Below are 21,327 nucleotides of genomic sequence, written 5' to 3'. Positions count from 1 at the left end.
ATATATATATATATATATATATATATATATATACACACACACCACACACACACACATATAATATATACATATACCATATATATTTATACATATACATATACATACACATGTACATATAAACACGGTTACGCCGGCGTAACTGAAGTCTCGGTTACGCCGGCCCAAGAAGAACCAGGGGCTTAACCTCCCCTTGGTAGGGGTAGGAAGGGCGGCGGAAAACCGTAACAATATATATACACCACACACACACACACACACACACACACACACACACACACACACACACACACACACACACACACACACACATATATATGTATATATGTATATATATATATACACACCACACACGCATATAATATATACATATACCATATATATTTATACATATACATACACATGTACATATAAACACACCTATACAAACATACATACACAGATATATTATGTACTTGTAAAAGCTATTTTATATTTGAAGTTATAACCTTAACCTATAAGCAATTGACTGACTTTCCAACTGCCCGGATCATCAGCTGGACACCGTTTTTCATCGAGGATTAGATCCTTTCAGCCCAGTTTATTTATTTATTTATTTATTTATTTTTTGATATTTTGCTGCCAATTTCATCTTTTCTTCACAGTTTCCTTGGTGGAAGTTCCTCAACAAACAAGGACATGGCACTGAAAAGAAGCGACGGAGACACTGAAAGTCCATCTCTTACACCTTCCAAAAGCACAACATCATCTGATGTATCGAGCAAACAATCCGAAACTCCCAACTCTAAGAAGGAACGAATGCCACAATGCTCGCATCTTACCAAGGATGAGGTCATCGATTTCTCGACTAATCAAGCAGAAATTGAAAAGGTTCGATGGTTGTAACTAATGCACCCGCTGTTGAACAAGAATTACCTAAACTTTTGTTGGAGATGCAGCCTTGGAAATATTTACATGCTGATTTCTTCCAATCTAACATGGCCATGCTTCATACTGTAGTGCCAATGGGGATTTGCACGACCATTTGATTGAGGGATTGCAACAGTGGTATTAAAAATCAGTGTTAGGAAGGCATACTCCAAACAAAATGAGAATCATACTTCGACACAAATTGTGCTCAGTAGGTTGTACTCAAACAACCTCTTCATTCGCTTTGAGAACATGGGCTTATCTTATAACTGAAATACTTATAACTGAAAATCTTGTAAATGACGAGCAAAAGTATCCGTTCCCAGTGACGGGAAAAGAAAGCAAAAGTTAATCTAACTATTTAAATTATTTCCTGGACTTTAAAAAAAGGTTAATTGTGTTGCACTCAAAAAATATTTTCAATTTGAGACCAAATGGTCATCCTGTTTGCCAAAAATTGCTATATTGGTCACTTTGGCCTCAATTTAGACTGAGGCCATGACCAACATAGCCTTATGTTACTTCCCACACAAAGTTGTATCTGTAGTCATCCATTGTATAATTTAAATAAATATAAATGCAAATTTAGCATGTGGAAAAAATAAGTACACCCCTACGTTTATCACTACTTCAAATACCTAAAATTGGAATCAGGTGCACCAGCTCAGGTGCAAATGATTAGAACATCGTTAGAGAGCATCTTGGAGGAACCTGTCTTATTTAAACCTCAGACATTTAGTTTGGTTTGCTCTTTGTTGTTGAAGTGTGCGGCGTCACCATTCCTAGATCAAAAGAGCTCTCTGAGGCCTTCAGAAAGAAGGTTATAGATGCCTACGAGGCTGGGAAGGGATTTAAAAAGATCTCCAAACAATTTTAAATCAATCATTCGACTGTCCGGAAGATCATCGACAAGTGGAGAAGATTCCAAAACAACTGCCAACTTGTTCAAGCCAGGCCGCCCCAGCAAGTTCAGCCCGAGAGCAGACCGCAAGATGCTGAAAGAAGTCTCGAAGAACCCCAGAATGTCATCACGAGACCTCCAGATAGCTCTTGCCACTGTTGATGTCAAATTGCACGAGTCTACCAAAAGAAAGAGGCTGCACAAATTTGATCTACATGGGAGGTGTGCCAGGAGGAAACCTTTGATGTCCAGAAATAACATCAGGGCAAGACTAAAGTTTGCCAATGAACACATAGGCAAAGACCAGCACTTCTGGAACAATGTGCACTGGACAGATGAGTCAAAGGTAGAGCTATTTGGCCACAGTACCAGAAGACATGTTTGGCGAAAACCAAAGACAGCATTTGACCACAAGAACCTGAAACCAACTGCAAAGCATGGTGGTGGAAATATTATGGTTTGGGGCAGCTTTGCTGCATCAGGGCCTGGGCAGCTCACCATCATAGAATCCAATATGAATTCTTAATTGTACCAGAGGGTGCTTGAGGATAATGTGAGGCCATCTGTCGGAAAGTTGAAGCTCAACCGAAGGTGTACCTTGCAACATGACAATGACCCTAAACATACCAGTAAATCCACCAAGGAATGGCTGAAAAGAAAGAAATGGAGGGTTCTGGAATGGCCATGTCAAAGCCCGGATCTAAATCCCATCGAGATGTTGTGGGGGGATTTCAAACGAGCTGTGCATGCAAGAAACCCCCCAAACATCGCACAGCTGTAAGAATTCTGCATGGAGGAGAGGGCAAAAATTTCTCCCAGTCGATGTCAGAGACTGGTAGACAGTGTTACGGATTCGTCACTTCCGTTGTGGTTCTCATCCACTGTAAACATTTTTGGTTCCATGTACTATTATTGTTATCGTTTTAGTGAATTGGAGATTACTGTTTTCAAAAGGTAAAAAAAGTTAGTGTTGTAAAAGAAACCGGAAACTGGATCGGGAACCGGACGAAGAAGAAGAGGAAGAAGAAGAGGAGAGGAGGCGGAGCAAGTGAGGTTGGAAAAGGAGCCGAGCTGCTTGGAGGTTTGGAGCAAACGCTGGCGAATGGGGGTCACTCGCAAACTTTGGGGTTTCCTGGGAAAGGGATTCCTGCGACAGAGTTGTTATCGCTGTGACAGATAAACCTGCATGACAGGTTTTGCGGTTGATTCCGAAGAGAATCATTGGAGTGCCGTTATGTCTCGAGAACGGACCGTTGGCCATTTTGCCTAGCGACGATTTTCGCATTGCTCCAGGTTTTTCACCTCGCTTCAACCATTCCACCGCATCCAGACGTTAACCTGGTGTGTGTGTGTAACGTGGATTTTGAGTGTGAATTTGCGGTTCGCCGATTGGGAGCCGTTGAACGTCCATACCTGAAGGTGTGATTTCCCAGCCGCCTCTTGAGGACACTTTTGCCTATCTTTGGCAATGTTACTGTCAACCGAGCGGGATTCTGGTTTCGATACAACATCGTTCTGACGATCACTAGAGCGTGGATCGACTTTGGTTTGAAGCTGGGACAGAGACATTGGGAATGTTATTTTCGCTCACTTGGAGCACAGTGAGTTATATTGTACGAAACTGATGGTACCATCATAGGAATGATATATTGGTTGTACAATTGATTAATATTGTTATTATACTGTTATTCTTGTGTGACCTTAATACAATACTTGTTTGTTGGTAACAATTGGTGTGGTTTCACCATTGATCTTTGACACACAGAATAACACATCTTTCTGCCGTGACTCCTCTCGGGGCTCGGAGGTACAACGTGACCGGGGTTTGGGGAGGAGCACGTAACAACAGTTATAAGGAACACCTACTTGAGGTTGTTTCTGCCAAAGGGGGCAATACCACCTATTATAATTAGAGCCAAGGGTGTACTTACTTTTTCCACATGCGAAATTTGCATTTATGTTTATTTAAATTATACAATGGACTACAAAATGTAAATGTTTCATGATATTTGTTATATTATATCACCTTTATCCATCAATATTGTTGAAATTAAGATCAAATAGCTGTATGTTGAAATATGTTGAAAAGGTCAAAACTTTACATGGGGTGTACTTACTTTTTCACGTGACTGTATATATATATACATGGGGTGTACTTACTTACTGTTATACCATGGCTCGCGAATGACCAAATGGCTTTAATTGAGGCGACGACCAAATAAGGATTTTGCTATCACAGCACGGGAGAAAGAATGAAGAAGAAGAGGCAGGGAAGCGCTTACCTAAAGCGAAACGACTGCAGCTCCGATCCTGGAGGAGATGAATTCAACCGAAACCGAAATGCTATGTACAAAAATAAGGATTTATTAAATGGAACCCGATATAATGAAACGTGACGATGAAATAAATAATGATCCTAAATTGGGATCCCACGCAGATTTTGAAGATGCCACAAAGGAAAATGAATTACGAAAGGAAATGTCTCGTCGTGTAATGGTTTGTGGGTGCGAGCTTGCTTATCTGTCCGAAATGGGTCCTTCGTCCAATGCGGCTCCCTCAGCCCGCCTGGCCCATGAGCTCCGCCAGGCCCGAGCGACCCGCCCCACTCCAGGCTCCTTTCGACCGCCCACGAGGTCCGTTCGCTCCACGGCACGCCCCCCTCCAGCACCAAAAGCAACTGGGCTAGCGATCTCCCCGCGAAGCCGATCTCCAACACGTGCCTCGTGTTGGAGATCGGCCTCAACGAGAGCCAGGAACGGAGAGTGAAGAGTGAAAGACCAGCACGACTCAATACCCAGAGCGAAGCATCCAGAATCTCGCCAGCGAGCCCTTTTGTCACTTGGCATGTGACGTCAGTTTTGGCGCGCCACCAACCAGAGCCTCGTAGCTTCCCGCCGTCTCCTCAACTGTCTCGCGCCTTTCGCGCTGATTGGTTCAAGGCTCGCGCCTTCCGCGCCAACTAATCACACGTTCCCTGTGGCGTGGTTACAGCTCGTCTCACGCGATGTTGCTAGGCCAGCTGGTGGTGCGGCTGGCGGCGACCATCCGGCGGTGCCCCGATCTGGCCTCCTGCCTGTCTTCTTCCAAGGTCATTGTAAGGGAAGGGGAATTATTTAATGTTGCCCTAAAGGGCCTGTCTAAGTGTTTATATGAGTATGCGTTGCCATAAGGGGCAAAGGTTTGGTGACAGGGGGAAACGACGAACAAAGGAATCTTATCCATAATCCCTGTACTATTTAGCACGCCCTGCTCCCTCGTAGCGGGGACATCAATACAGCTTATCCCGACAAACCGGACTAAACATAGAACTTATTACAGGACGATTCCCTATCGCGACAGTCGGATACCTACCTATACGGATCTATCTGGCTCTACCAGATCTATCTAGATATTCCTCTACCCAAATTCATAACTACATATATATATTGTTGGGGTTTTGAGAACCCTGCACTTAGTAAATTGTTGTAAATATACCCTTTGTAAATAATTCTCTGTGTAAATACCTCCATTTCTTGTTAAGGTCAAAGGACGTCCCCTAGTTAGTCCACATCGCCACACGTAGGCCACCATAGGACTCTCTATAGTTATTTCAGTAATATGTGTTTCAGGTAAGGCTGTGTTTCCAATAGTTGAATCTACGTTGCATTAATGAAATAAGAATAGGCCCCAAGCTCTTCAACACCAGTACGAATGGTTTTCTATCCTCAATGGCAGTTAGGGTTCTTTTACCATCAAGCCAGAACTCTATTACACACGAGGCCAAGGACAGGAAAAAGGGGGGCGGAACGCCGAGGAAGAGGCGTGGCCCTGTCATCAACCCGCCAGGGGCGTGGCCGGTAAGCCCTAACCAGCCAACCAGGGCTGCGGTGACCTCCAATATGGGCGTAGTCCAAGGAACCGCGGCTTGATTCGGGACGCCCGATAAAAAGGAAGAGGAGGGACTGCTTACAGAGAGAACCGAAGAGGAAGAACCGAGAGAGAAGCACCGAGCAGCTTTTTGAGCACGAGCATCGTTGGGGTGCAAGAGTCGGTGCGCTCGGGTCGCCAAGACAGCGGCAACATAAACCGCGCTGCCTGCCGGGTTTTCGCCGCTGAAAACCATATACGTGGGGCCGCCGCCGGCTGCTCATTTTTCCAGCCCAGAGCGTGGATTTGAAGCGGACCTCCTCGCTGTGCTTTTCCTCCGAACCTTTTTCCAGCCATTCCTGCCTGCAATTCCCCTTGTCGTGTAAGTCTGTTGTCTGTCCCTTTTGTTGTCTGGGGTTTAATACAAGACTGTTTCAGGCTGCCCTGTGTATCTTCTTCTTCTTCGTCCTGTATATTACTTTCGTTTCTCTTCCTTTGGTTTCGTGTACATAATTAATAAATATCTGTTATTTCTTACCTTTGGTTTCTTCTTTCTCGTCCGATCGCTTTCGTGATTTCTTTCGATTGTGTACCTGTGGCACAATTCGGCCAACGCTCAGAATCGGGTTTAGTCAATTGCTCACGGCTCGAACCGCGGATTGCTAAACCGCTCGGCAAGTACCATCTTGTCCGTGGTTCGAGCGGTACTTGTCTCCCTGTTTTGCGGAGGGATTGGTGAAGGTATTCGGGATAACACCTTGACCAATAACCCTGATCAATCCCACCCCGCAAAGGAGCGTTATAAGTACCAGGACCAGAGACGGCCAGCTTAACAGGCCAAGGGGATTAACCCTCCCCCCCCCCCCTTGCTAAGGGGAGTGCCGTCTCTGAGATCCGTAACAATATATATATATATATATACAGTGAAACCTTGACTTACGAGTTTAATTCGTTCTGTGACCGAGCTCGTAACTCAATTTGCTCGTTTCTCAAATTAAATTTCCCCATTAAAATGCATTGAAATGCTATTAATCCGTTCCAGCCCGCCAAAAACCACACCAATTTTTTTTTAAATATACATTATATATATAAATATCTCGCGCTTTATATTTCACCTGTATGCAGCATACAAGTTGGCAGGATGGCCTGGACTGGAGGTACGCACACTTGACTCTAAACTGTCCAGCCTGGGTTTGAATCCCGACCCAGCTATAACCTGTCATGGGTGAATCACAGGCAGGGTGATTCATCAATGTGTGTACCGCTAAACTGGGCGCCCCGTTTGCGTCCCATTAGTTGTTGGATGTTAAGGATCTCACCGTGTTTTCCACAAAGAGAAGGCGAGCTATCGCCGGCACTCTGAACAAGTTGTGGCCTGGCATGCTCTTCTCCTCTGCCGTTATATACGTCCTCCTCGGCATCTTTTTCCAGAAGAGCCCTGTCTCGTCACAGTTGAAGATTTGCTGGGGGATGTATCGTTCGGCTTCTATCAGTTCGGCAAAAGTTATAATAAAATCTTTATTTTGATTTTATAATTTTTGTTATAAGTTATACACGCAATCGTCACAGTTGAAGCTGCCGCTTTGAAATAATCGTAACGCCCTTGGCTGGCGTTATAGCCTTTATCGACTCCTTCTGCTTCAAAATCGTACATATCGTAGAAGTACTACGATCGTACTGCCTCGCCAAGTCGACAACACGCACACCTCGCTCATGTTTTTCGACGATTGCGTGTTTTATATCCAAGCACATCATCCTCTTCTTCTTCTCAGTACTGCCCTTGGCACTCAATTTCTTAGGACCCATGGTTAAAACTGAGAAATTTTCCAAAATAACCAAAATGCGAAAACAAAGCAGCAGCTATATACGGCAGAGATGCTTGCACGGCAAGATAACCACGTGACCTGAACCCACCTGGTGGTGGGTGGCGTAAGCTCCAAAATAACCAAAATGCGAAAACAAAGCAGCAGCGATATACGGCAGAGATGCTTGCACGGCAAGATAACCACGTGACCGGAACCCACTTGGTGGCGTGTGGCGTAAGCTCGTAACTCAGATCTCGGCTCGCATCTCAAAGCAATAAACCGCCCGAGCGACGGCTCGTATCTCGGAAAACTCGTAAATTGGTGCACTCGTAAGTCAAGGTTTCACTGTATATATATATATATATATATATGTGAAGAATCAGCTCTTCGTTTGCAAAAGAAGTCCACAATAGCCTGGAATGGCGCAGCTTTATTAAAAACCAACTTATACAGATCCGGAAGAAGCCAAGACATCTATAGCAAGAGCCAGTCTCATGCCAAGTCAAGCCTTCCTGAAAACACATTGATTCCCAGTCCATTTATATAGGGACACGTTTTATCAGGAAATCTCCGAGGGAACAAACAACACTGGGAGAGGTTCCTCCCCGGTGGGCCAAGCCCCCACCGTCACCCGCTCTGTCATTCGGGGGAGTCAGCCCTTCCTTATCATTCGGACCAAATGTTTCTCTGGGCTCCGAGAAAACAGAAATGTAACTCACAAAGAGTGCATGCTTGGCCAGATAAGCCCAGAGCAAATATATGGGTTCACATGAGTAATTCAAAGCATGTTTATACAGAGTCATGCGTTGCTGTGATTAAAACAAAATATATATGGTTAACGATAGGTTTATGTCCTCTAGCCTCGAAAAAGCACACGTATACAATTTGTTCAGCATGACCTCAGCGAGCCTTTTCTCATCCAAAACTAAAACGAAGCAAAAACCCTTTATTAACTTTATGAAATAGCATTTTTAGACAACATTTAAATCATAACACATTAGCAACCAACGTCTATAACTGAACTTTAGGCAATAACAAATCTACTACTTGACATTCCTTCCTCTTGTCTCGTCGAGACAAAGTATCTTAAGAGACAACGTGCCACATCGGGCTTTATTGAAAAATAATTGCGTAATGCGGGTATTAAAAAAATAATTGTGTAATGCGGGTATCTCCCAAGGGCATATCGTGCGCCCAAAGCGCCTCGCCCGTGCATTTGGCGAACGTGTCGTGTGGTGCGTGCTCGGAGCCTGAGGGCTCAGAACATGAAAGTCCATTAACGTTTCGGATCCACAACGAAGAGGTCTGGTCCAGATGAGGTTCTGCTCCGCCAGAGGGCCACCACCTCCCCTGCGGAACTTGCTCCCCCCACCCTTTGCAGACCCAGTCCTTGCAGATCTTCGAGGTTAATCAACGATCATGCCCATGAGGTCCCTCACGTGCTGCTGTTCTGGGGAATACATAATATTGTCAGTATCTTGTGTCTCAATTTCCTGGTCAGGGTACAGAGCGTAAAAATCCGATTCACTTGAAGCATTTGAACTTAATACATATGAAGCAAAGAGAGGAACTTCCTTTATGTCAAAGTCTCCCTTGGGCGCCTGGTCGGCTTGCGGGTCTAGGATATCCACGTCGGGTCCCTCGACCGCCAGACCCAGCGTCGCAATCAGATCCATAGTTGGGTTTAAAGGGGGCGTGCAGCTGTCAGCTTGTAATACATAAGCAGCGTTAGCCAGTACACGCAAGGGGTTTATAGCACAAGTATCACAGTCATCACATACACCGTTACAGGCAGCAGCCAGTTCCCACATGGGATCCACACAAGTATCACAGTTGCCACAAAATTCAATGCAATTTTCTGGAGCGCCGGTCGCAACTGCCTTGTTGAAGGACCCGTTCAGGTCGACGGCCTCTGTGGTCAGAGCCATAGTTGTTGTCGGCGGCTTCTTCACTTTCCATCCTGTAAAATACTTTCTCATACAGAGGAGGACTAGAGATTTCATTAGTGCCCCCCAAATTACTACCCCGATTATCACAGCCAGTGCGGTCAATAACCACTTCACTATGGTGCCCGTCCATCCCTGGAACCAGTCAGTGAGCCAGCTAAATGTATAAGAATTTTCGCGCGCGATCCGATCGATCGTCAGGGCGTGGCTAGTTTCCCTTAGTCTCACTTCTGCATCACCATTGTACGCATGTGAATTACCGTGTCCAATAGTATGTCATGAGCCGTAGCGGTGTCGTTTGCCACCTTTTCTAGGGCCAAAGCCAATTTGTCTATCCGGAAACTATCCATGACTGTGCCCGCTCCTGGGAAGAAGAAACCAAACACCTTTTCCCATTGGCTCCCGTGTAGTTTAGTGGTTCCATCTTCGTTCATGACTGACCTCTTATAACGCCTGTCCAAGGACTTTGGGTCTAGCTCATCCAGTATCTCAACGTCAGGAAGAACTGAACCCAGATAACATGTGCCCCCCCAATTATTTGGTAAATAGGGGTAAGCCTTGTCGCCGCATATAAACATTGTCCCATGGGGTGGGACCAGGTGGGTGGATAAGCACTGGAGTCCCTTTACCACCCCATTAATCCTACTAACCCCCCTAGAGAATGTTATAGCCGTTATGTTGTGGTTGTGTTTATCTTGCAGTACTATTCGTAATGTAATCCCCGAGCTCCCTTGTCCCAGCTTCCCGGGGAGAGTGTAGGCGCATTCTGATTCTCCCATACGCAAGTGGCCGGAACCCTGGAGGCAGACCCTCCCTTTCTGTGGTTTGACCCAGACGGGGGCAGGCCTCTCGGCCACATGGGCAATCATTGGCGGGCGATAATTAAATTGTCAATTGCAACTCTTGCCGTTGTCAACCCCTTCTCTTTCCAGCGTGGTGACTAAACATGGGGAATCGATAGGTTGTGAGCAGAGGTCATTGAGGGACAGAGGTAGCACTATCATGTGTATTCCTGTGGTGCCTGCTTGGGGAAAGTGCATGCACGACCAGCAGTGTGTCCTATTTTGAATTGTTGCCACTTCCCTGGCCACTTTCCAATATGTGTTTTCACCCTTCTTTGGGGCCTTATTCTGGGGTTGTGGCGTGAGTATGTATTCGATGCATGGTATGTAGTTCTTTTCGCCACCGGCCGCGCCAGGGGTCCAGACGCTGCACCGGACCTGCATGGTCATGTCTTTCCCTAGGCGTGTGCGTGTTTGTAGCTTAAAATCAGGGGTTCCCCATTGGTATCCTGGTTGGGCCAAGGTCTTAATGCTAGCTTGCCCGTCTTCCCGGAACTCTCGTTGCTTTTGTAGTATCATGCCAACGCGTCCAGGCCCTGCCGACAGTGCTAGCCAATTTATGTTCACCCAATTTGTGTGCAGGGCTTTCTGTTCGAAACATGGTAGTGATACTCTTTGTCCCCATGTTACGGTGAGGTGTCGGGTTTCGTTTTCGCATCTATTGGAATCGGAGTTTCCCCTAGCTGCTGTCGCTATCAATAGTATTGTACCTATGATTAGGCCCATCCTTACTGTGGTTGCTGTGGTGTAGTGTCTGGTGCTTGTATGGCCAACTTACAGTGCGTGGCGTGGATCCACGAGGTCTTGCCCTCGCGAAAGACTGCCGTTGGTGTAGTCAGCAACACCTGGACTGGTCCCTTCCACCTTGGTTCCAAGGCGTTCTTGCAGGTGAAGTGCTCCACGAACACCTGGTCTTTTTCCTCTGGTGGAACACCTGGTCCACAAGTCTCCTGGGAGCGCCTGGTCTACAGGTCTCCAATTCATAGATTCAATTCATTCAATTCATAGTTTCATAGAACACCTTTTCTCCAATTTCCTAATCCACTTTTTTCCAAGTGGATCCAATTTTATCCAATATTCAATTTTTAAATTCAATCCCATTTAATCCAGTCCAATGCAAATTAAATTCAATCCTTCTCTCAGCATCCCATTACCTGTTTCCAACATCAATAAAAATAAAATTATAAAATTAATAAAAAATCAATCATCTCAACTCTCAAATCGAATCAAAAAATAAAAATAAACGAAAATTACTTCAGCGAGAGTTTCAACTAGAATTAACACAAATAAACCACCATTAACCTCCATTAACACAAACAAACCACCATTAACCTCCATTAACCTCCCCCTATTATTTATTTATTTTCACGAATAAACAAATAATAGAAATAACCTGGTTTACTTCCAATTTCAATTCTGGTCAGTTCTGGTGTCTGGTCACACACAATGTTTTCCTCACCCACTGTGATTCGCTCAAAATAGATTCTCACTGTTATATCTGAAATTCGTCTCATGAAAACCCATTCAAGAGTCCGGTGTGACAGACAGCCAAACACATAGACACGCCGAAGACCCCAGGGTACCCATCAAACTAGCTTATCCCCAGATCCACAACACAGCGAAACATGTAAGTTTACTAAAATAATCACTTACTCATAACTAATACTCATACCACTAATTACTCATAATAACTCATAATTACTTATGTAATTACTCATGCCAATACTTACTCAAAATAATGTAATATCCCAATCTTCACCCCCTATGCAAATCGAAGCACCCCGGACAACCCACAACCAATATCAACCACTGTAGCCGCCTTCCCCTCCAGGCAGCCACATACATCTCCATCCACGTCACACAAGACAACAGCCAACGAGTGTGTCCACCACACAGAAACCTTTGGCAATGCAACAACCGAACTCCCAGACAACCAACAACAAAACCCAATCCATCTCCATGGCTCATCAAGCAGTTCCAACTTAATCCAGCTTCACATACCGATTTCCCCAAAAACTCGTGAAACTTCACCCCCATTTTGGAAAAACCCTGGACTAAACCCTGACACCCTAAATAACTTCAGACTCATCTCCAACCTACCCTTTCTGTCAAAAGTTTTGGAACGTGCTGTGGCCACTCAACTCAAACATCACCACTCTGCCAATAACCTGTATGAAACATCCCAATCCGGATTCTGCTCCAGCCACAGTACTGAAACTGTTCTCCTCAAAATCACCAGCGACCTTTTCTCTCCTCTGATGCCGGCAACCTCAACATTTTCATCCTCCTCACCTCAACGCCTCCTTTGACATCATCAATCACACCATCCTCCTCACCCTGTTTAGACCAGCTTGTGCCTATTAAACCCAAATTAGTTCACCCCCAAGCCCACAAGGACCACCTACTACTCTCAAATTATCCACTCTGGCTCCGGAATCCCAAAAGCACTCTTCTCTACAATAAACAAACTAAATAAACAAACTTTACAACGTGAACAAACTCCTCAGCGCCCTGGATACCGCCACCTGTCATTCAGAGTAGACAACAGCATCTCCTTTCTGGCTTTCAGCATCTCCTTTCTCCTTTCTGGCATCCAAATGAAATTCTGGCTTCAAATCAACTTCCTCGAACTTAACTATGATAAATCTAAATTAATCTTCGTTTGCCCACAACCACTCACCAAATTCACCCATAACTTTGCCCCCAACATCGATGGTCATTTGAACACAAATTGAACAAAATTAATCGAACAAAACACTTCCATTAACTCGACATTCTTTTCACAGCACAAAGTTCACTTGAACATCTTTTTCCTGGATACTCCCTCTTTATTTTTATACCATACCATGCTTCTCCACTTGCAACCCAAATATTTTCCATGAAATAAATAAAATGAATTTTTTGAATCTTCTCATTATTTGAAAGTTTACAAAATGTCCCAAATCTGTATATTATTTTCTACTGTGGTTATATTAAACCATTATTTTACAAAATCCAACTTTCAATAAACTGGAAAATGCTTTGCCATGGAATAGTCCACCACTCATATAAATAATCATAAGAGTTCTGCGAAACATCTCCATCTTTAAAACTTAGCCAACCAAATTTAAACCACATGTTTTCCCCCCAAAAAACAAGTCACATTCTTTGTATATTGCCAACATTGTTCATCGTTTAAGTATCATCCAGAACTAAATTTTTATAAACCATCAACTTGTAGATGCATTTATTTATATCCCATTAACCCAAGAACTCTCAATTGCTTGGTTATATTTTAGTAATGTCATATATCCATATTTCTTTTCCAAATTGTTCCTGATATACACATTAATCCCATCTGTCTTTGTTTCCAGATGAACTCAAATCAGGAAATCAACACAAATCCTTATTACCTCCAATCAATTCAAAATTAAATCAAACAATTCAAAACCAGATCGGATCAGCGATCAAAAATCACTTTTCCAATCAACAATTCATTCAAAGACCAAGCTTAAAAACACAACTCTCATCTTACTGTGACAAGTAAGCAACCAACCTACTTCACACTAAAACAAATAACTTTTCATCACCCCTTTCTTCTCCACCGCCTCTTACACTTAAACAGATCATAATTACTCACTCATACACTGTTGCCCATCACCCAGTTGCCCCAGACCCAAACACAGGTTTGAAATCCCAGTAGGTTGTTCTTCAATCCCAACCATCATGTGATCCCAACATCTCTCCATTTATTTCGTTCCTCATGGGGTTGGTGTTTTATGGCCTTTACCTCTTACCCAATCACACTGCACATTATTCCCCGTCCTTGATGGATAATTTTACATCCAGATGGGCACAGCATCCCATTTTTGGCGACCCAGCCCTAAAACAAGCCCCTGGACTCCTTGCAGGCTGGACCAAAACCCCCGGACGAAGTTGCATCCCAGTACTGACTCTGCTGCCTTCTTGCAAACGACTTCAACTCCATGAATTTTACATGTTTCGTGAACGGAACAAAGCACTCTGTAATCGTCAGATTGAAACTGCCCCAAACCCGTCCATATAAACTCCATTGTTGTCCTGTCCATCTCTCTGTGTTACATTTACATTTTGTGACTCACAGCTCCTGCCTCCATGGAACAATGACGCCTGAGCACTCAATTAGCCCTCCCAGTACCAAAGACTTACAATCAGACCGACAGACAGACAAATAACAGAGGCATGTCGCCAGCCCCAGCACAGGACATCACCTTTCCGGGCAGGCACAATATAATCCACAGCATCGAAATGCCAATTTCTATCCGGAGCCTCGCAAAGCCAAAATCCATGCATGCGTGCTCCATCATGCAACCCGATCTGTACTCGGTGCGCCCGGCGCCCCCTATAATCAGTGAGTTATAATAACCACAATATCTCTGGCACCCAACTCGTGATACCACAATTTAATCCACGTTACTTGCATCTCTTCATCCTCACAAATGTCCTCCATTTAACGTGACTCAAATCCATCTCAAATCCCCACCGCTCGGCCCGGTTAAATTAAATTCCAAGCGTACTGTACCTGACGCTTCCACAACAACAAAAAACTCGATATTCTCTGTCCACTAATTATGTACATGATTTTGGTTTTACCCACAATATAATGTCCCGATATTCTCCAGATTTAAGTCCTATATATCCTGTCGTTAAAGCAACACCCTGTAGACTGACTCCGCCTGTCGTTCTTCCAAGGTTAGTGAATTACCTCTGACCTTTCCCTTGCATATCTCGAACAAAGGTCAACTAAACTTTAAAAGGTCAAACTTCGAATTGGGGTAACCAGCGCTTTATTTTTCCGCAAATAATACAAGTCCGGCGTCATTCCCTGCAAGAACCACATCCAGACAGACAAATGACCCTTATTGAGGCTCTACATCGCAAAATGCTAGCTCCTACGGATCCAACAACCGTCACAATCCGTCCAGGAACTTCCGTACGAGGCGTGCTTTACAATGCAGCACCCTTGCTACCTAGTGCACCTTTCGCACATCCCTCCTCGTTCGCACAACGCTTCATCAACACACCTCCTCGCGCCCACACCTTGGCACAAGCCACACCACATACCGACAGTTGAAACCTCAACCGTCCTCCTTCCTCGGATCAGCGTTCTGTTGAAACGTGACATTTCTGCTCAAATTATTGAATTTCCAATTTTATTAACTTAACCTTACCAGCATACTAAATCTGTGTCCGCATCGATCGACACAAATGCATCGATGCATCTTCCAGCCGCCACTCCGCACTGTACCTTACTGTATGAACAAGACTTCCTGTTGGAACTTGGCTCCGGAAATTAATTACTCTGTCTTGAAATCGTTTATTTTAGCCATCTTAAATAAATCCATCCATCTATCCATCTTATAAATCCATCTTAAATAAAAATCCATCTTATAAGTAACGTATTCGTCCTGTGACATTGCCTGGCATATATGTCGCAGCCGGCCACTATTCCGACATGGCTCGTCTGACATGAACGTCCGACATCCAGCGTCCGATATTCAGCAAAGTCGCAATGACCCACAATGCATTTGGGCACACATCCTCCTCTGAGAGTGGGCGAGTTATCGCCGGCACTCTGAGCAGATAATTAAACGAACATTGCCAGGATTCTCGGATAGACGTTTAATTTCACAACACACATGACAAAAATCCGATTTAAATTCAGAGATCGCCGATCGACCTGGCACAACCATCTCAACGCGACGACGCCACGCCGCCCCCCGTCTTGGCGCGCACCCTCGTGCCTCCACACGAATCCCAACACTCCCTGCACGCCGCTCTATTCGCGTTCACGGCGGGGTTTACCTCACGTTGGGACATGCAGTCGGCTGTCATAACAAAGTGCGAAAAGCTGTCATAACAAATCTGCGACCTGACATGTAGTGAGCTGTCAGAACATTGAGCTGTCAGAACTCATCCCTAGCTCGTAAACATCGCAAAAAACAGGATCTCCGACGCTTGACCTCTCTGACCCAAAATGCACTATATGACATCATCATCCTAAAGGTGAGCTGCCTCAGGAATATAGGCCTACCCCACACATACAATACACAATATCTGCCATTGAATGAACTCTTCGATTCAAGTAAAACACACATATTGATTCGAATTCTGAATTTAGCGAAAAAAACAGCCCATCCTGCAACCATCTCCAAGAAACCGCTTCATATCAACAGTAGATCGACAAGGGCACTCCGAGTGCTTTCCTGACCCGATTTATATCAATTCGCTTCCCAAACAACTCCCAAACAGATGAAAATCCGGACTCAGTTCAGGACCTCGCCTGTTCTCTCGGATAGACGCTAAAATGGACATTCCCGGCCTGAATTTCCCGCACGTCGAGCAGATCACTTACAAAGCTTCACACCGAAACCCTCTGCTTTGCATATGTCATACAGACAAATACATTGGCTAGATACACACGTCAATTAACATCCCAATATACATTCATTCCTCATTCATGTTACGTCTCTCATTCAAGGAAAAGGATTTTTGGGACGGGTTTGGACGGGGGGTGGGTTGAGGTGAAAAAAAGGGAAGGCAGGGCGGGGTGTTGGGGTGTTGCCTAGAGCCCTGGGACTGAGCTCAGGTCTTGGGGGGGTGGGGGGTGTTGCCTAGAGCCCCGGGACTGAGCTCAGGTCTTGGGGGGTTGGGGGGTCTTGGTCTGGTATCTGGTCCAGCGGCATCACTCGCTGTTTTACTTGTTTAACTGCTTACTTAATTGTCCTCTGTCCTGTAGCTTCAATAACTATAGCTACAATGCTTAAAATTTCAATATTTCAAAAACCATTCCTGTCCTTCTCACCCTGTGGCCACCTGGCCCATTTCCTGTGAGCTTATTTATTTTCTCTTGTCCACCAGGTCCTGGCCTGTTTCTATCTGGACCTCTATGTTCCTATGGCCTTCTATCTAAGTTTAGCCACAGCCCTTCGTTCCCTGGCATGCAATGGCATACCCCATCTTGTCTCTGGGCTGTTCCTTCCTGGAAAAATCTTGGCCACCTGGTTTCAACCTATATGGCTGTCCGACCTCATTTTCCCCTCCTGGTGCTAACTGTAACTTTAAGCTTACTGTTAAGTCCTTCCTGGTTTATCCTTACTTGTTTATCCTGGCTTTAACAAAACCACGTCATTCTGAGGCCTAAATGAGCCTTTACTTACAATTTCTGTTCGAGTGCAGACAGCGCGGAAGACAAGGAGACTGAACCCGCGCGAGGGAGGAAGGTACGAATTTGGAATAATAGCCCTCTGATATAAAACAACTCCCACCTTTAATCAAATCAACGTGCCGGCGCCGGCCTCAGGTCAGCCTTCCTCCTGTCCCTCGGGCTCCGTTTCCCGTCCTCCGCGTCTGTTGACACCCCACTCCTGGTACCATCTGTGAAGAATCAGCTCTTCGTTTGCAAAAGAAGTCCACAATAGCCTGGAATGGCGCAGCTTTATTAAAAACCAACTTATACAGATCCGGAAGAAGCCAAGACATCTATAGCAAGAGCCAGTCTCATGCCAAGTCAAGCCTTCCTGAAAACACATTGATTCCCAGTCCATTTATATAGGGACACGTTTTATCAGGAAATCTCCGAGGGAACAAACAACACTGGGAGAGGTTCCTCCCCGGTGGGCCAAGCCCCCACCGTCACCCGCTCTGTCATTCGGGGGAGTCAGCCCTTCCTTATCATTCGGACCAAATGTTTCTCTGGGCTCCGAGAAAACAGAAATGTAACTCACAAAGAGTGCATGCTTGGCCAGATAAGCCCAGAGCAAATATATGGGTTCACATGAGTAATTCAAAGCATGTTTATACAGAGTCATGCGTTGCTGTGATTAAAACAAAATATATATGGTTAACGATAGGTTTATGTCCTCTAGCCTCGAAAAAGCACACGTATACAATTTGTTCAGCATGACCTCAGCGAGCCTTTTCTCATCCAAAACTAAAACGAAGCAAAAACCCTTTATTAACTTTATGAAATAGCATTTTTAGACAACATTTAAATCATAACACATTAGCAACCAACGTCTATAACTGAACTTTAGGCAATAACAAATCTACTACTTGACATATATATATATATATATATATATATATATATATATATATATATATATATATATATATATATATATATATATATATATATTGTTGCGGATCTCGGCATCGGCCTTTCCCCTTACCAAGGGGGGATTAGTCCCCTTGTCTTTGACTGACCGACGGGACCCGGGACCTATGACGTCCTTCCTGGACAGCGCGAAATAGGGTTTTAGGACTAAGAATTTGCTATTACCTAATTACTTGCGCTGCCCAGAAACGAGGAAATAAGCCCCGCACGAATCACGGGTGTTGGTGGATGCGCCACGCGGTAGCGAACCCGTGATCCGAGCCGTTATCAAGGACGAGACCCTGATCCAAGCGGTTCTTATTCGTACCACGCTTACCCAATGGAGAAATCACAGAAGCGGTCGAATTGGGAAGAAAGGAAGAACAGAATTTATTCACACTATGTACAATGATGAGAAGAAGAAGACACAGTGCAGCCTTAATAACAGTCTTAACTTACTCCCCAGACAAACGGGCCCATCTCACACACACACACTCACACAGGGATTGCAGACGAACAGGTTGATGGTCAGCACGTCCAGGGATGGCGTCCGGGCAGCTCTCTCTCTCTCTCCGGTCCCCAGCTCGTACCGCAAAGATGGATAGTAGAGACGGCAGGAGCTCTCCGCGTGTCGTTAGCGCACACGGGATAATTACCGGGCGAACGGTAGGGTGTGGGCTCTGGTGGTTAATACTGGCGGCTATGGCCGCGTTCACTCGCGTGGCTGCGTACGTAATAGTTCAATACAGCGCTAAGCCTCGAAGTGTTCACACAATGAAGTGCTCTCAACCAGCCCTCTTCACTCGTGCAAGTCCTCACTGCAGTCCTCTCGATACAGTTCCTTCCTCTCGTGCATAGGTTCTCTGGCAAGTCCTCTGAGTCCTCTTTAAGGGCTTTGTGCGAAGGCTTTTATATCCACGCCCCGCGAACCTTCTAGCACTTGCTAGATGCCCTTATCACGCCATTCCCTTCAGAGCCCTGGTTGGCTGGTGGCCCTTACCGTCAACGCCTCTCACGTGCTCCTTAACGCTGCCCCAGCGCTCCTCCCTCTTCTCAGGCCTACCTCGTGTTACTTGACTAGTTTGAGCGAACAAAGGGCAGCGAATGCTGCTGGCAGCCAAAGCGTACAAACTGCTGCGGGTAGCCCAAAGCGTAACAGAATTGAGGGATCAGCCAAATGGGGCGCGGGATCCATTATGCCCATAGATGGAATTGGGAGGGTGGCGCAAAAATGAAAGGACCTAAACTCATGGCTTTACACAACGCAGATATTACTAGGGAAATGGCCTATACTCACACATACTATGACATAACTAATACTCTAAGTGGGCCTACGTGTTGCTTGTGGACTAACTATGGGGGGCAAACCTTTAGCCTTTAATGATGTCATATGTACAAATCTCAAAACCGTATCAATATATATATATATATGTCGGTCGAAGACCTCATGGGAAGGAAGAAGAAGAAGAATCAGAGCAACAATGTTTAATGGGATCGATTACAAACACACAGTGTGGAGCGAGGCTCAAGAATGCACCGCCTAACACGCAGCGGGCAATTCCTCAAGACACTCGCTGAAAAATGAGCAAAAAGGCATTTCATTTATAGCAAAATATCAGACAAGAATCTGCGCTAAAGACATAGCAAAACCTGGGCCATAACGACAACACCTCCCATTGTCCCTTCCTACAGAAGGCCAAACTTAGACAAACAGATGTAAGCATTGGATGGGCTGAGCTTTTTTGGCTCTTTATCTAAACATATCAGACCCGAGCGCAGGTCGAAGAAAATATTCTCATACACTAGGCTAAATGGTAGATGAATGATTGGATACACGTGCTGAATACAATAACAATCGAGGATATGTAATGTCTATATTTCTCCCGAGGTTGGTTACGTCTTTGATTTTAGGAGACATACTAGAAACTACAAAGATATATAATTAATTATTCCCTTCGTGAAGGAGGCGTTTAGCGACATGTTTTCCCTGTACGTGGGTCGCGAGCATATTATCTACTGTTTGGCACATACATTCAAGGACTTGCTTACTGGGCTAAGGATCCACCCTGCACGTCGAGCCTCGAAACCACATTTTGTCCACTCACCTCTGCCTGCAGCTGAGTTCAAATCAGTTTTTCAGAAGCACGATATATAATTTCAGATGTTATACTCAATTGAGTCATGGGGTTTAAACCCTAATGGCTGACAGTTCCTCCCTTTGTCTTTACAAGACAGCTCCTTGGAAAGACACCGTATACCCCAGTGGTCAGCATCCCAATTAGTTACATGCCAGGCACGATACAGCGTCACGCATGCTCAAGAAAGATATCGGCCCTAACTGGCCGTCTAACATTCAACGTATGAATTGTTAGCCATAATTCGCGACGACGGCGCCTGGGTAAGAGATTGCTGCCGCCCGGCCGGATTCCGAATCCACCCTCGTCACGGCGTAGGTGCGACCCAGTTGCCAGCCAGATTAGGGGCCCTCTTTATGCAGGCGTGGTCCTCGCGAATTAGGGCAAACAATCGACGTCCAATGCCATCAAGCTTTGTACATGTGATTGCTGGGTGGTGTAAGTGGTGGTGAGGGTGGTTCTTCCGAATACATGTTTGCCATCCGCTCCTTACTGCTGGCATAATAGCAATAACCTTTAAAAGAACCTACACTTTCTAAATCACAGGTATAATCATCCCAACTAAAATCATCATTATCAGAATCCCAAGCATCAATAGGTTCATCGTTTTCCCCACATACTCCTTCCTTTTCTGCCAATAACATATCCAAAGCCACTTGATTCTGCATCACCATCGTTCGCATATGCACTAATTCGTTTTCCAATTGTAGTTCTGCGATTCGGGTTTCGTTTCCAATTCGTTCCATTACTAATGCGAGACTATCTATTAGCCAATCATTCATAATACATAAGAGGTGTTAGCCAGTACACGCAAGGGGTTTTCCACACAA

At 45.0% G+C, this 21,327-nt stretch overlaps 1 protein-coding gene across 4 annotated transcripts in view; it reads left to right on the top strand.

The window, feature by feature from the left end:
- CFAP97 (cilia and flagella associated protein 97) overlaps nt 1–21,327 on the top strand; it is a 66,194-nt gene that overhangs the window by 23,527 nt on the left and 21,340 nt on the right. For all 4 annotated transcript variants that reach the window (XM_078768428.1, XM_068135702.2, XM_068135703.2 and 1 more), the window contains exon 2: nt 642–867. In XM_078768428.1, coding sequence (XP_078624554.1) covers nt 676–867 — 192 coding nt within the window. In that variant the 5' untranslated portion in view covers nt 642–675. The remainder of the gene's footprint in view (nt 1–641; nt 868–21,327) is intronic.

The sequence above is a fragment of the Myxine glutinosa genome, chromosome 14 (genome assembly GCF_964187855.1).
Source record: "Myxine glutinosa chromosome 14, kmMyxGlut1.1, whole genome shotgun sequence".
NCBI lineage: Eukaryota > Metazoa > Chordata > Myxini > Myxiniformes > Myxinidae > Myxine > Myxine glutinosa.
The sequence above is the reverse complement of the archived record's forward strand: the minus strand, read 5'-3'. Positions and strand labels throughout refer to the sequence as shown.